The 16,667-nt window shown below is 38.0% G+C and overlaps 1 protein-coding gene across 9 annotated transcripts in view; it reads right to left on the reverse strand.

The window, feature by feature from the left end:
• Positions 1–16,667, reverse strand: part of prdm16 (PR domain containing 16) — a 248,813-nt gene that overhangs the window by 110,110 nt on the left and 122,036 nt on the right. For all 9 annotated transcript variants that reach the window (XM_056246794.1, XM_056246791.1, XM_056246788.1 and 6 more), the window contains exon 3: positions 6,402–6,452. In XM_056246794.1, coding sequence (XP_056102769.1) covers positions 6,402–6,452 — 51 coding nt within the window. The remainder of the gene's footprint in view (positions 1–6,401; positions 6,453–16,667) is intronic.

The following is a 16,667-nucleotide window of genomic DNA, read 5'->3' on the forward strand; positions in this document are numbered from 1 at the left end:
CACTTTAAACCTAAGAAAATACTTTTTATTTAGCTTTGAAAAGTGTGTATGTGCTATCTTTCTTTAAAATAAATGCCACTTGGTTTGATATTTCATAATATAATGCAGTGACATTTTAGGAGTTTAGTGTCCAAATAGTTTTGGGACCACTGCACACATAGTTCCTTGCCAGAAATGAGCCTGGGGACGTGGCTGTCCCCGCTCTGAGACAGCGAAAAACAAACGCAAACCCCAGTATGGAGAGAGTACGAGAGGGTCCCAGACCACCATTACCGCAAGGGCACCCCAACCGCCCCGAACCTATAACGTCTTTAGAAAGGGTTTCCATGTCAACCGCAGCCCGGTTGCGAGTTATTATATGAGTGCAGCTCAGACTTCATTCACACAACTGAATTAATGAACACCCACTCAGAGAAATAGAAGAGGACTTTGAGTAAAGACAAAGCAAGCCACTTTATCCTGCCTTTGTTCGCAGACAGTTCCCTTTCAGACATCATAGAGAGAAAATAGAGTGATGCCGTTTTAAATAGTTAATATACTGCTCATTCAGCAGCCTTCTATTTGCTCTCCATCCCTCTTCACTTTCTCCCACTTGAATTCCAGCACAGCCGAGCGGAGCTGTGCCGTCACAGACCAGCTTCTGTCTACAATGGATCATTCCATCCTCAATCACTGATCTTTCTCTTTCACAATCTCTCTCGCTCTCTTTCTGCCCCTCATACCCCTCTCGCTCTCTCACACACACACACACATTTTATTTTCACACTGTATTCCAGGCTCTAGTTCTGTGAGCCCTGGGAAGATCAGGGATAATGACAGCATTCTGCTCTGGAAAGGACAATTCCCACAGATGTGGCAGAAAGAGACATTTGTTTTCTGTTCTTGTCAAAGAGGAGCGAAACTATGACAGGAGATGACTTTGGGAATAAGAGGCCAGATAAAAAATGTCTCGTATCCGCCTTCGCAAACAACCTTCACATACTTCAGTGGATTCATGTATATGTGTACTGTATGCGCGCTCTGAGAAGCCAAAAAGCCGTAAATTGACAATCAAAAGACAATGTTTGTTTGTATGCTTCCAATCGTTTGACTCATGAAACATGAATAAGCGTTTTGATAGCATCAGTTTCATTATGTCCATTACCACAGAGAATAATTTCAACTCATTCCCAGGTTTAACAAACATTTTGTGCAATGTATAGTAATGCTCTTATAATGGAAGTCTGGAAGATTTAAAATAAAAATTTCAAAGGTTAAAGCACTTTATTGCATATTAAAGACTTCACATTTTTGTCATCACTTACTTAGCATCATATTGTTCTAAAACACACAATATATTCAAGATATGATGCTTCAAAAAGTTCATAAACACATTCTAAAAGAAATCTGTATAAATCGACCGGTTTATGTCTTCTGAAGAAACACAATCGCTTTAAATAAGAAACAAATTAGGGTTTTATTCACATATAAACACTGATCAATGCACATACACAGAGCACATCAAATATGGTAAATGGAATATTAAACGTGCTTGCTCGTGTGTCTAGCAAAACCGCTCAAGTTATATGTAGTACTTTAACAATTTCTTTATAAACTTTTAGTAACACTTTACACTTCATACATAAGTTAACAGGGCTTGATATCGTCTCTCCGACAGCGAGTTACACACAAACCCGCCTCCCCTAACTCAGTCATTTGATTGGCTCCAGATGAATATTGTTGGTGTTACAGGGCTTGAATTTCACCATGGGATTACACCTATTGCTAATAATTTAACTTCTCACGTAAAGCCGCCTCTCAGTTCTAAATTGAGTTCTTTTTAGATGCTTATTGCGCATAAACAGTCAAATACACACAAAGTAATGGCAAAATGCCAGTCTTGGTACTCACATAAACACAGTTTGTTATGTTTTTAAGTGAACGTAAACAGTTGAGAAAGTAAACGCACGTGTAACAGTATAATGGATCCGTGCGTCAGGTCTTAAGTGACAGCAGCCTAATATACCTGCTGCCAAATCATGAGATAATGTTAAAATATCTACATGGCAGTATTCCCCTCCATGGTATCAATGTCAAAATTGTGGCCAGTGAAAATGCTGAGTGGCCAGTAACAGGGGGACTTTAATGTTAATTTCAACATTTAGTAATAAAATCAAAAAGTGCATCTGTTAATATTATTTAAAGGACCAACTTTAAATAATGGGACCTTATTGAAAAGTGTTGCCAAACCTTTTTGTCTGAAGCATTTACGTTTTGGTGGAATGGACTTTCAAAGGAGGGCCAACAATCTCTAAGGTTTCATTAAAATATCTTCATTCTTTCGAAGACGAACGAAAGTGTTATGAGTTTGGAACAACATGTGGGTGAGTAACTGCTGACCAACTTTTCATTTTTAGGTGAACTATCAATTTAATTTTGCAATAAAAAAAAAAAAAAAAAAATCAGTCCATTTTGATTGCCATTCAACTACAGTATTGGCGGAGTATTAGCTATTGCAGATGATAGAGTGTGTAATCAATCATACACACCCTAATTGATTGTTCTCTTCAAAGAACAAAGTATCTTTACATGCAGTACATGCCACTTCAACAAGCACACACACAGAAAAAAAAAAAGGATTGTCAGTCAGGGGCCAATAAAACGTAACCGAGCCAGGGGCAGAGAAAGCATATTATCATTAAGTCTTCTCATAGTCATGCTAAAAACCACAAATATTATTTCTACACAGCCCTCCTCCCCTTGTAATGACATAAAAGTCTAAACGTCTTCAATTGCCCCGTGTTTTCAGACCGTCTAGCGCTCGAGTGCATAAGAAAGCTTTCTGTTTTAATTGAACAGGCATGCTCCGGCGTGGAATCGCTTTCCTTCAAATGAGCTCCTAAAGTGACAGTTAGAAAGCGTTGTTAAAAGCGTTACGATCGCTTAGATTTGTGTTTACAAGCAGACAGAGAGACACTTGTAAAACTTTTAATGTGCTTTGAAAGACTCGTTGTGAAATGTCATTTTTGAAATCGTCTCGATTGTTATTCAGATCGTATAAACCGGGGCTTGTACAATAAGGCGTGATTAGCACGTCACATTTTTCTTCACACTTTTTTTAAACAACGTCATGTGATGAAAAAGGAGGAAAGATTTTCAATTCCTTTCCCACCGGCCTCAGAGTCTGTGTTTGTGTGTGTGTGTGTGTGTGTGTGTGAGTGTATTGGGTGGTCAGGACCCCTCTGCATTCTTCAGGCCGATCTACTGCCCCTGGGGCCGCCTGGCCTGGTGTATAATTGCCCTCCGCTACAGATAGTTACCAGCCTTCCCTGTCCCTCTCCTCTTCTCTTCTTCCCCCTGTTTATTCTCTCTGATTTCAGGCTCCTTTGGGTCATCATTCATCAATGGGGCCCCCCAGCCCCTGAGGACCTGACCAGGAGGCCCCTGTTACTACGCCTCCATAACCAGAGGCCATTTCTGATGGAGGCGCATTATACGGGGAACAAGAGAGCATGAAAATGCAGCACGAGGCAGGGGGTGAACGGCAGTGATTATTATATCCAGATAATCATTTCAAACAAATTATCATGATAATCAATCAATCGTCACATTTGAAGCACCTCGCCTCAGGGTTGCACAACGCCCCCCCTCCCGTGACCTGTAATGTATTTTGGGGCATAATCAGATGCCCTATGTACAGGGTTGCTTGAGATGATATTTTTACAGGAGCGGATTTTCCTGGTTCAGTTAAGCTAACATTGGAGATTCATCATTTCCCCTGCGGACAGACCTCCTCCTGCTGATGTTAATGGGTAAAGCAACTCTCCTTTCACCTTTCCATGAAAAGTGGTGCAATGTACTGAACCACATGGTTGAACGCTTAAGATGAAGGTACAATATGTAGTTTATCATAAAAGTATATATACACACATACAGTCTAACCAAATTTTATTCAGACACCTTCAACATTTCTCACATCATCACAGTTTATTCGCTATAGTTTAGAAAATGGTAATAAAATATGACAAGAACCCAGAGTTATCAAATCAGTTGATATTTCACTGGTTTTGGCCATCCTTCTGTTAGACTGTCTCACAAATTAATTATGTTGAATAGCTGTCAGCTGTTAAATTTAACTATTAGATCATACCAATTTTGGTCAACCAACTAGCAAGCAATGCTTAATTTTGGTTAGTCTGTGGTGTAAAAAGGTCACATTAGCAATTAAAGAAAAAACGCTTAAGCAAAACATGGTCAGTTCAAAGTGTTTTGGTCCCAACTTTTTTATAAATGTTACTGGTAGTCCACCGTATGAAGAATTTTTGGGTATAATATGTCACAGTTTACTTCATTTTGCTATAAATCAACTATAGTGTCCTGCTCCCACTAGTAAATACATCTAAAATATATATATATATCTGGTGTGTGAATAATTTTTGGTTTGACTGTATATTGATACATTTACTGACATTGACAATTGGTCTTGTGATCTTTCTATCAGACCATAATCATTCCTCGATAAAAACAGTGTAAGTTAAAATAACACTGGGCATTTTTTAAGTCTATGAGAGATCAGTCACAGCAGGGGCCACAAAAGCACTGATACCGTCTCAGAGAGCTTGTCAAAAGAGCCATTAATCTCTTTCCCATTAAAACATCAGCCGCCTGTTTTAGCTACATTTACAAAGCGAAATGTTTTAATATCCAGCCAGACACGCAGGCACAATGCCGGAGGCGATCTGTTTCAAATACAATTACAACACATTGATTTTCTATAATTAATCTATGTCTCAGTGTACTGTCATTGTCAGTTCACTATAAGCTTGTGTGTCACACACTCACACTTACACACACTTTTGGGACAAACTATGGTGGATTACATTTAAAAGAGCTCAAATCAAAGCTCAGGAACGTGTGTGTGTGTGTGTGTGTGTGTGAGAGAGCACTGGACAGATAGACTCAGATAGGCATCTCTGTTTCCGAGAGTGTTTGTGTTGTAAAGGAGGGATAACTGGTTAAAAGCAAAGGATAAATAAATAAAAGAAGCTCTTTTTCTTTTTGTATATCTGCCGGGATTTGACTTAAGAAATCTTTCAGCTCTCATAATAGTGTTTTTTATGTCTGAGCAGATGACACAGGATGTGAGAAAAATAGATGGATAATGTTATAGATTATCTGGTACAGACGTTTTCATTACATAACCTCAGGATGGGTTCTGCCCTCACACACACACACACACACACACGTTCTCTATATCTGAACTCACACACAAATAGACACAAATACTTGCTCTTATTTGCTGGCACATTAGCATATATTCAGATGTGTGACAGTGCATTTAGTCTATTAGGGTAGATGATGAGTGAGGCAGTTATTCATAACACCTCATGTATAATTCATGATATTAATAAGGATGCTTGGAGCATGTCTGATGAGGTTTTTTTTTTTGGTGACTCAACTTAGTGAATAAAATATGTCCTTAAAAGATCACATTAGTTGTGAAAGACTTTGATGTGCAACACAGTTTTGTTGAGAGGTCTCGTTAGTTTCGGGAGTCAGTTCATTTGGACAGTGGAATTGCTTTTTTTTCACTCAATATTCACACTATATTATTCTTAGAGGTCCCTGTTCAGCATATTTAAGTTAGATAGTGCCAAATGTCTAAAGTTGAGTTGAACTGATTGTTTCACAAACTCTCTGCAAATTGGTCAGTGTGAATAATAATATAAAAGAAAAAGTTCAAAAGAAAAGGTTCATTAAACATGAATCAAACGTACTGAAATCAAGATGTACCACAAGAAAGAAAGACAGAAAGAAAGAAAGGAACAATGAAAAAAACGAATTTCACTTTTTATATATATATTGCTAACTAAAGGTGAAAATAAATGTATTCAACTCTTGATACTCTTCGGAGCTACAGACTGGTTCTCCTAAAGCCAACCACTATGGCCAATCAATCTGTTTGTTCTATGTAACCTATTTATTTCTGTCCCGAACCGGCTTAACTCAGTACAGAACCCCATGGGAGATGTCCTAGCCCTCCACCTTCCCCAGCACCACCTGCCTAAATCTGCTCGGGGGTTCTTCCTACTTTTCTTACAGCAGATCGCATTCTATTCACTGTATTGATGTCCATGTTGTGGCAGTAGCCTTCACTCATGCAGCAGCAACATTGAAGATCTAGGCTCCCAAGACTAAGCCTGTACATTCCATTCATATCAATAAATGCTGTTTAAATCTAAATATATATAAAGATACTCCCTGTCGCTGTGATTACCGGTAATACATTTATGTTCACCTTCGGTTAGCATAAAGAACCCTATTAACTGCAGTTTCTCATTTTGCTCTTGTGTTGTTCTTATGTGTGTGTGGTGAGATCAGCATATCTGTAAAGAGGGATGGAATGACAAAACAAATCCTACCTTTTTAATACAGCTGTCTTGAGACGACGTTTCATGATCATTCAGCATTTGCTGTGAAGACAAAAGACAGTTAATGATTAGCTTCTAAACATTAGTTAATGATTACTAATGACTACCATCAAATACAACATCATGTCATTTTTATGGCCTGAAATCAGCACTTCATTGACTATTCAAAAGACTAATGTACCATTTTACACTAAGGACAAGTGTTTCAGAAGGTTTAAAAACTTTGGTTACTTTTGGTTTGCCAGAAAGAAAACATATTAATATTTGACCTGTAAAAGTGCCCATATGATCATGTTGGTGTGATACTGCTTTTGCGGGTGGAGGTACAGTACTTTTTCAATGGTAATTGTTAGTATGCCATAAATGCTCCTTATAAAGATTTAGTTCAGTGTGAACCAGAATATTCTAAAGACTGTGACTAGCTGAGATTAGATGTGGGCTTTGAAACGTGTCAAGAAGTGAGTATTAAATGGCTACTGAGTGATGAGTCTGGCGTTTGAATCTAAACCCCCCGCTGGGCCGCCACTATAGCAGCACAGGTTAAACCATCCCGAGTGTGATGAAGTGAATGCTGAAAAGTTTTAACCTAGACAGTTGGAGGGGAGATGTGGAATTAAAGGGCCTTCAGGAATATTTATATAGAGTGGGTTTTGGAGAATGCACCCAGTGTCCTGCTCATATGAGAAGCGAGCTTGTTCCAGGTTTGGAGATAATGGGACCTCGTATGAATCTCAGTGGCCTTCATTCAGAGTAGAACAGGAAGAGGCTGTGCGCTGGGATTATTGGGAGCGTATGCAGGTTTTAAAGTAATCTGCAGTGCCCACAGCCCACCCGTTTCCTGTCTCATCCTCTGAATGAGGGGTGTGTGAGCGTGTGCAAAGGTTCTGATGGATTCTTGGATTGAATCAGACAGTTGAAGATTTCAGATGGGCTAAACCACAATGAGGTGAGTCACATATTTTTGATAAAGGTAGACAGAAGGACAGTTGTCTAGCTCAGAGGTGTACCACCTCCTTTGAAATGAAAGGTTTCATTTGTTAACATTAGTTAACAAGGCTTGACATCGTCTCTCCGACAGCGAGTTACACACAAACCCGCCTCCCCTAACTCAGTCATTTGATTGGCTCCAGATGAATATTGTTGGTGTTACAGGGCTTGAATTTCACCATACGATTACATCTATTGCTAATAATTTAACTTATTCTCACGTAAAGCCACCTCTCAGTACTAAATTGAGTTCTTTTTAGCTGCTTATTGCGCATAAACAGTCAAATACACACAAAGTAATGGCAAAATGCCAGTCTTGGTACTCACATAAACACAGTTTGGTATGTTTTTAAGTGAACGTAAAAAGTTGAGAACGTAAACGCACGTGTAACAGTATAATGTATCCGTGAGTCAGGTCTTAAAAGTGACAGCAGCCTAATATACCTGCTGCATGAGATAATGTTAAAATATCTACATGGCAGTATTCCCCTCCATGGTATCAATGTCAAAATTGTGGCCAGTGAAAATGTTGAGTGGCCAGTAACAGGGGGACTTAAATGTTAATTTCAACATTTAGTAATACATTATTAAAATCAAAAAGTGCCTCTGTTGATATTATTTAAAGGACCAACATTAACTAGTGGGACCTTATTGCAAATAACCCGCTTTTTTCCCTTTATAAGTCTGCCATTTTTGGTTTAATAAATGAATTTTATAAAATTAATAATTCCTTATAAATTAGAAATAATAATTTAATTAATTTTCTTTAATTAATTGTGTTCCTATAGCCAATATTCACATTTAAATTTAAAATAAAAATGCAAACAAGCTGGCATTCTGTCTTCAGTCTCTCAATATATATATATTTTTAGATTTTATTTTAGCTGACATAACACATACGAAAAAATGAATGTGTCAACCCTGTTACCATAAAAATAACGTGACATTCCATAAAAAAATAAAAAAAAATCTTATTTTTTCAAGAAGTACACTGCAAGGAAACGTCTGCAAATGCATCATCACGCTTATCTTTTGTTTTGATTATTTAATTTATGTGGTAGTTATTTGATTATTGATTGCTTCGAGTGATGATGACCTTAAACACAACACTAGCATGGCCAAATAAACACAGAAAGACCCTTTAATATAGCATACATCTTGGTTTTGCACGTTCCATTTGTAAGTAACCAGTGAATGAGGTGAATGTGATTGCAAAGGTGAGTGAGTGAGTCACTGAGGGGGAAAAGCAAACAGAATAAGTGACTCTTTTACAGAATACCCTCTACAGTCTGTACCGCCTTTATCAGGGTTTGATTGACAGCTCTGCAGACTGCCCAAAAAACTGTGGTTCTCTAAATTAGGCTGTCAATGTATCCAAGCCGCCCGAGTGGAAGCAATTACATCACAAATACTCAAACAAGTCTACTTAAACTACTTACATCCATAATTCAATCCTGCAGCGATGTCAGAGCAGCACGTACAGTATCCAAAACAACTTTAGGCTTCTGCCGTGTTCACATGAACCCCAACCCTACATATCTACATATTCCTTATTCGGTTATTTGTATTTTTTTTTCTCATTCGTGTCTTTCATTTTTTCTTAGCAATAATCTCACACATGCACAAGTACATACACTGTGTGCAATCACATGCACACCTCAGCACGCGCCACACACACACGCTTACTGAAGTATAGTGTGTGTAGTGCAATTACTCTGCAGTTTGCTGCCAGACCAATGCTCCACATTTGCTCTGGGAAGAAGGTGAGATAGTTTTTCCTTTTAGAGTTTAAAGGTGTTAGAAATTGTTGAATTTCATGGAAATTAATAATGTAACTAAACAAATAGAGCCGAGAGTTGTGAATTGCTGGTGGGGTGATGAGAACGTGTGAAACAGTGTGACAGATTCATAAACCGAGTTCACAGCACAACAGCTCTGCTTAGATTGTAAAACACTACCAGGTGCTCTCAGGTAAGTGAATAGTTTCATGCCAGACGTAAATACGCATATCAAATTATGCAAAACAGACCCAAAACTGTCAAACGTGCTCCAAACACACAAATTCTTGTTATATATACATTTCTGTCTTGTGCTCTTTCAACTCATTCCACTTTCTTTCTTTTTTTTTTCAGGTGAATGCAATTTTCTCAATGACTGATTGAATGGTAAAGTCATTCAGAAATTTGCTGAATCTGGCGAAACATCAGACATTCTTATCCACAATCAATCAATGATATTTATATATATATATATAAAAAAAAAGGTTTCTATACTAGGGTTAGGCTGTGTTAATCGGAAGTTCTTTTTAGTTTTACATAGATTTCAGTAGTATGTCCTTACTGAAAAATCTGTGTGTTTGTGTGTGTGTGATTATCTACATGTGCTTCGGCACTCGGCCATACAAATGACTTACACTCACGTGTATGTGTGAGTGTGTCAAGCAAATAAATAATGTATTAATTAGACGTCTGGAAAATATGATTTGCCACAAGTGCTGGTGTGATTTATGACACGTCAGAATCATTTTAACTTTCCTCCCTTTTTTTCTTTCTTTGGCGACAGGACAATTTGTGCCACAGATAGAGAGGGAAGAGAGTGAGAACGCTTTCCCCAAACAGACGTAAAACGCACAATTGAACCTCTCACAAGCTTCTCGAAACGTTTGCTTACACAAGTTTGTCAGGGTTTCTTATGTAAATGAAAATCGCTGTGAAGCTCTAGTGATTAGCGTGTCATGCTGACAGTGCTCGAAAGTGTCCGAAAACAGAGGCACTATGGTGGAGAACTGTAAAAATAAATACGAGAAGCCACCTGTGCAGTGATTCAACGCGAGAGTCTGAAGCAAATTAGCACTGGGGAGTAAGTGTGTGTTGTTATTACTGTTATAAGCCCACCTTTGTTAGCAGGCACCATCAGGACTTCTTCTTCTCAACCTCAACCCTATTTATATTGACACACAGACTGAACAAAAGAAAACAAGCTCACAGCACACATCCTAGCAACATTTTCCAGCACAGCTGCCCTAATAGACACACGACGGACAAAGAAAACAGTGCTTGGCCTCACAGGCTGGATTTTCCTGTGCTTTGCGTGACACCCAACGTTGAAGAGAAGACGGCCTCGATCACGTCTAACAATGAGTCCTTGTCGCAGGCTAATTGGACTTGGATCTAATTGCAATTAGAGAAGCTCGGTAAACCTTTGGTGAGCCAACTAAGCAGTTTGTCTCCCAGCTTGACGTTGGGGGTATGGAGTAAAACAAGCACATTTTAAGGGCTTTGCAGAGGGAAAATTTCAGAGAACGTTGCCAAAAACAATTCCCCTCAAGTCTGGATAATGTGAGGCAATATAGAAGCGCGGCCAATAGATGGTTATGGATGTCAAAAGCCACAAGTTTCCAAAAAAGAACCAGTAGAGCCCAACCTCAAGGCCTTTTGAACCGAGTGAGTGACATCCTGTTGGCTCAGACGACCACACTAAGTAAGCCACAAAGTGAAAGTTTTGCTTCGCAGTTATTGAGAATGTTCTCTCGTTTTTTGGTGTGTGGAGAGTTTAGATATGTAAATGCGTGATTGTTATTGATCTTGTCAATTAATGCGGAAGCGGTCGGCGCTCAGTTTGTGGCAGATGAATCTGAGATATGACTGCAGGACAAGAGAGAGGTTTTAGAAACTGGGGTTTGCGAATTCTGGAGCTCATTGTTCTAGTCTGAAACAGAACAAAACCATGATGTCAAACATAATAAATCGGATTAATTACTGTGGTAACGCACACATATCTAAACCATTTTGCTAAAGGGTGTCTAATCTTCTAAATGCATGCATGCTGCACAACCTGCAGGCTCATTGGAAAAACGTGCCTGTGTTGACATTACCACAAAATATTATTACGTTGTTTCTTGCACGCATTGCGACTTTTTCAAAGTGAAATGTGCAGTGAGTAGTGCTAAAAGCCATTACATTTTCCTGAAACTGATGAACGTGAATCTAGGAATGTTTTATGACATTGGTCGTTATACGAATTGCGGCAGTTCAGTAATGAAATGTCCAGTGAGTGGCGCTAAAACGGTAATGCTCTATCGCGTTTAAAAAGTAAAATACCACCTACCACCAATAAACAGTACCCTAAACATAACTGATAAGAAAATGGGAGATAAAAACTTTCTTCTTCAAGTTTTTGGGCTTTTTTATCAAGTGACGTGACTCGTACCAGAGCGCTAGTGCAGTGTCAGGTGAACTACCGAGCAAGTTTACTACGTCTGAAAAGTTGGTTATGTGATGCATGCATAAAAATGTATTTGTTACAATTCATGAACTATGGTAAAAGTGTTTTCAGGTCATATAGTATATGGTAATATAGTATTGTGCAAGGAACCGTGTGTAAATAAGTCTGCAATAAAAGATATTTGTGTTTTACTATTACTAGTATCCATTTCAGCTGAAAAGTGCAATAAATTCGCCTTTGGCTAAGCCCCGCCCCGCCTTAGTTACTGTTGCTACGTCCGACAAACTTCATCTGGGCTCTGGTATCAACATGGCTTATGCTGTGACAGCTCTTCCTGCTGAAATTTTATCAAACTTTTATAAAGCAGCAAATAAAGTGTCCGATAGAAGTAGGAAAAGGGGCAGCAATATACGTTCGAAGGCTATCACGACATTCAGGTGAAACGCAAGGAACAACAAGGCATCCAAATAGAGGCAAAAGCATACCGGTCACAGTCAAAAAATGAACCACCGCATATCCTATTAATCGAGACGGAGGCTGGGACTAACAATATCAAGGAGCAACACTGTTCATACAAAGCTGGGTAGGTCTCTATTCACTTCTATAATCGTTATTACAAAGCAAACGGACTACGCGAGTATAACGTTGTATTTATTAGCAGCGTGTGCTAGACGACACTTGTCAGGATTTGACTTCGGTTTTGGGAAGGGAAAAAAACTGACACCCCCCTCCAACCTCTCTGGGAAACGCGTATCTGTGTTACAAATGCCCCAGGCACAACGTTTAACCATATTTTTGATAAAACTACGACAGTAATAGCCTGCCGAGACCAAAAATATGAGACGCCTGTGTTAAAGTCAATGGAGCGCTGTGAAAAAGTGTCGGACCTCTGTGGGAGCTCGTTCTTGGCTGCGCTGTGATTGGTCAATCTACATTCTAGGGTGTGGCTTAGCCAAAGGCGAATTGTAGATATAGGTACAGTTTGGACCACAACCCTACATAGGACAAGCGGTTTGGAGAATGGATGGATGGATGGTATGTTTTTTTTTAAATGTAGGTAAAGAGAAAGTTTTTCCCATGTGTTTTTGGAAATCTCCACCATCATCGGTTGCATGTGAATCAAAGCTTGGACTTATGCTTTTACTGAACAAAACTTTTTTTCATCAACGAGTTGTCATGGAAAAACTCCACCGAAATAAAAACAGTTCTGCTGTAAATACCAGGAAGCCAGCAACAATCTGATAAACCATATATCACGAGTTTAATAAGCTCATGGCTTGCCGCTTTTTTTTTGTTTTTTTTTGTTGGCCAAGGCAAACATTAAGATTTCACTGATAGTGAACGCTCCACCGTGGGTAATTAAAAATAATCGTTCCCAGCTTAGCATTGTTTGATTCTCTATTATACTCTTATCAACATCTCCTGTCCTGTCAGTGCATGTGAGAAAGACACAGCGGGCAGTGAAACGGATGACTAAAGGAATGTCAAATTCCCATTGTGCGAACACAAAGGTGAGAAGGGAGAGAGCCACAGAAAGTGAGTTTGTTTAACACTTATCACATGGCTAGAGCTAACAGAAGCCCTGGCGTTTGTGTCGGGATGCGGTGGGTGCGGAGAGAGATAGAGGGCAAAACACAATGACAGATTTAATAGACAAACACTCAAGACTTTTGTGGAAAGGTCACGGTAACCTTTCATGAACGATATGTATGTTTTTGGCACTTTGTGACTGCTGTTTGTCCAGGCTGATATCATAGGAGATGTGCGTTCCAGTTAACTTTGAAGAAGTTGAAGAAATAACTGAACTACACAAAAACAACCAGTGAGAGAGTGTATCTGATGCGAAACAATCCCTATGGACCCTTTATATTGAGTTTGTAACGAAGCTTCTTTTTTTTTTCTTTACTGCTTAAGAAACTCGTTTTTCTCTCTTTAATAGAAATAGAAATACTAAGGAAAAAGTGTTTTGGGTCATGTGGCCAATAACTGAGAATCCACATATTGGTGATCTACAATTCATGTGTCACTCTTGATGTGGCCTGAATTCTCTCTTCATTCCCACTAACTCTAATTTGTATTGAACTTATAATAGGCTACTTATAGTTATTTTTTTCTTTTCTGTAGTTTCCCTGTTATATACTGTATACACACACACACAAATACACATTCATATATTAACATATTTATAATGAATATTCTCCGAAAAAATATATCTTATCATGGAAAGTGTACAGAAACCCTAATGTTTGAATTCGCTTTTCTTTTTTCTTTTTACACAAACAGCAAATGAAAACTCAATACCAAAATGAATGACATTTACTGCTCATAATATTCCTCCGTCCAAAATCTGATGCTTGCTCAGCCGGCACTCTTGTAAAAATCTATAAACAGAAGATATTGACATTTCTGTTTATTACAATCTGTCTGAAATATATTAAATGGGCCATATTCTAATTGATGATGGCATCATTCATTCGCTCCTTCAGTGCAGCTCATATTGACAAAGTGATACAGATAAATAATGGTGTAGACAGCGTTTATTGACAAGTCATTTGGGAAGATGATCAGTAATATTTAAGGAAATATCCCACCACTGACTGCTGATTCCTTTCAATGCCTTCCATTCATCATGCTATCAAATAACAGCAATGACAGCAGCCATGTCAAAACAGAGAGGAACATAATATACTAATAGTGTCGGCATCATGAGTTTTGACATCATTATATGAGAGCAACACAATAACGATAAAATCAGACCTCTGTAGTTTTAATAATACACATTAAAAAAAGCTTCTTTTTTTTTTGATTGGTGTTGCTTCAAAAGTGATACATCACTGTGTATAGACAATTTGAGAAAAAAATATTGAGTCTCAAAAGCACTTGACATGCATTTTTAGCATACATATGCAGCAAGAAAATATCTAATTTTATAAATGCTTTTATTTATGTTGTTGCCAGCATTATGATTGACTGTTTGAGAAGCGATACTGCTTCATCAATACGTGCAGAATGTAAAATATCGACGATCTATCAATAATATGCCGAGTCAGACTGGGCAATGTGCTTTTGGATGAAAGTGCTTCTATGGTGTCTGTGGACGATCAATATGAGCTCTTAATTCAAAGCAGGACTCCTCGAATATAAAAATGCATATAGAAACATACTTGCAAGATGAGATTATTTATCATGTGCAGTCTGAAGGCAAGCCCGAGGGAAATTGTCACACGATGACAGACACAATGAAGGAAAATATATTCCGTTTATCCCTCTAAAATAAATGCTTTCTAAAGATCTGCTGCATATTCATGTCGGAGTGAATGAAAAAAAAAAAAAAAAAGAACTGTTCATCTGAGACGTCTGAAGAACGGCGGTGTGGTTGCATTAGCTCAGAGCTCCGGAGAACAAGTTTTCCAGTCTTCTATTTAAGTTTCACTCTTCGAGAGTTTGAAATATGGAAGGAGAAAAAGGAGAGAGGTTAGGAGAAGTCACTCTAACATCCGGACTGCGGCTCTCCAAATATGAATGCGGAGAGCAGACTGAGCCCTGCCAAACATTAAAGTGAAAAGTCTCTTGTGAGTTGCATAAGTGCATATATATGTGGGTCGAGGGGCACAAACGCTGGCTTTCTTCGGTTTGGGGTTGATACTGGGTCAGCCCCATCTGACACCCTCCAGCCCAGAAAAATGCAAAATAAGTCACTGATGGGATTTTTTTTTTTCCTAGATAAATAGATGGCTGATGTGTGTTTCCTGCCTGCTCACGTTAGCTGATGTCGGAGCGCAGGATAAGAGGTGAGCTCACCTGAGGGAAGCAAACACACTTGGTTAAAGTCTATATAAAAGTGTAACTTAAACCGGCCATCAGTGTAGGTCAAATTATTTTGATTGAAGTCAATATGAAACGGTAAATAAAATACAGATTTAGTTAATTACTGAATGGCTCTGATCGCATGAACATTTTCTGTGCAAGCTATTCTTTAATAAAATAAAAGTTTTTTTTTTTTTTTATATCTTCTGATGACTTATTTTGTGATGATGTAATCAAGGCCGGGTGGGTGGGGAAAAAATATTAACCAATAATAGCCTAATCAGTGTTGTTTGGGTATTATTTACATACTATTATAGTGTTTATTATATATTAATAATAAGTATTATGATAGTATATCAAAAGGGAACACTTTACAATCAGGTTTCAATTGTTAACATTAGTTAACTACTTTAGTTTACGCAAACTAAAAAAATAATAATACTTCTACAGCATTTATTAATCTTAGTTAATGCTGATTTCAACAGTTGCCAATACATTATTAAAATCAAATGGTGTATTTGTTAACATTAGTTAATGCACGGTGAACTAACATGAACTAACTAATTAATAAATATTAATTTGTATTAATAAATACTGTAACTAATGCATTGCTCATTTTTAGTTTAAGTTAGTTAATGCATTAACAAATGAGACCTTATTGTAAAGTGTTACCTTTTATATTTTTTTCAGTTTTCATTTTAGTTTAGCTTCATAAGTTTAAGTTCTTCGTCTAACATTTATATTTTATTTCGGCTTTATTTCAATTATCGAAAATGACCTAATAGTTCAAGTTAGCAATAACAACATGTTCTAATCTCACACGTAAATCCAAATCCTGCCCGACACTATTTCCAAATAAATATTGCTTTTTGTTTTAGGAAACATGTCACATTACAGAAGTTAAATGTGTTTCAAGTGTTGTCTAAGTATTCTTTTGCATAGTGTTTTTATTCGGCGATAGCATATATTAAGACAAAAGACAAGAAAAATGATGTTTCAATGAGAAATGTGGGTGTGGGGATCACTAAATCTGTCTCATCATAATCACAGCGAATCATTCCGCCAATCAAAACACAAATTTTACGAGCCAGCCGTTTGTGTCTAAACACACACATGCTAACCACTCCGCTCTGTGGACTCTCCATTACATCCCACATATTTGGACAATCTAATTCATTGCTACCACTGGTGGGTCATATACTATGAAATTCTGTGCAGCAAATGGAAACCAACATTTTC

This window comes from Rhinichthys klamathensis, unplaced genomic scaffold, assembly GCF_029890125.1.
Source record: "Rhinichthys klamathensis goyatoka isolate OS25496 unplaced genomic scaffold, OSU_Roscu_1.1 h1tg000040l_1, whole genome shotgun sequence".
NCBI classification, from domain to species: Eukaryota; Metazoa; Chordata; class Actinopteri; order Cypriniformes; family Leuciscidae; genus Rhinichthys; species Rhinichthys klamathensis.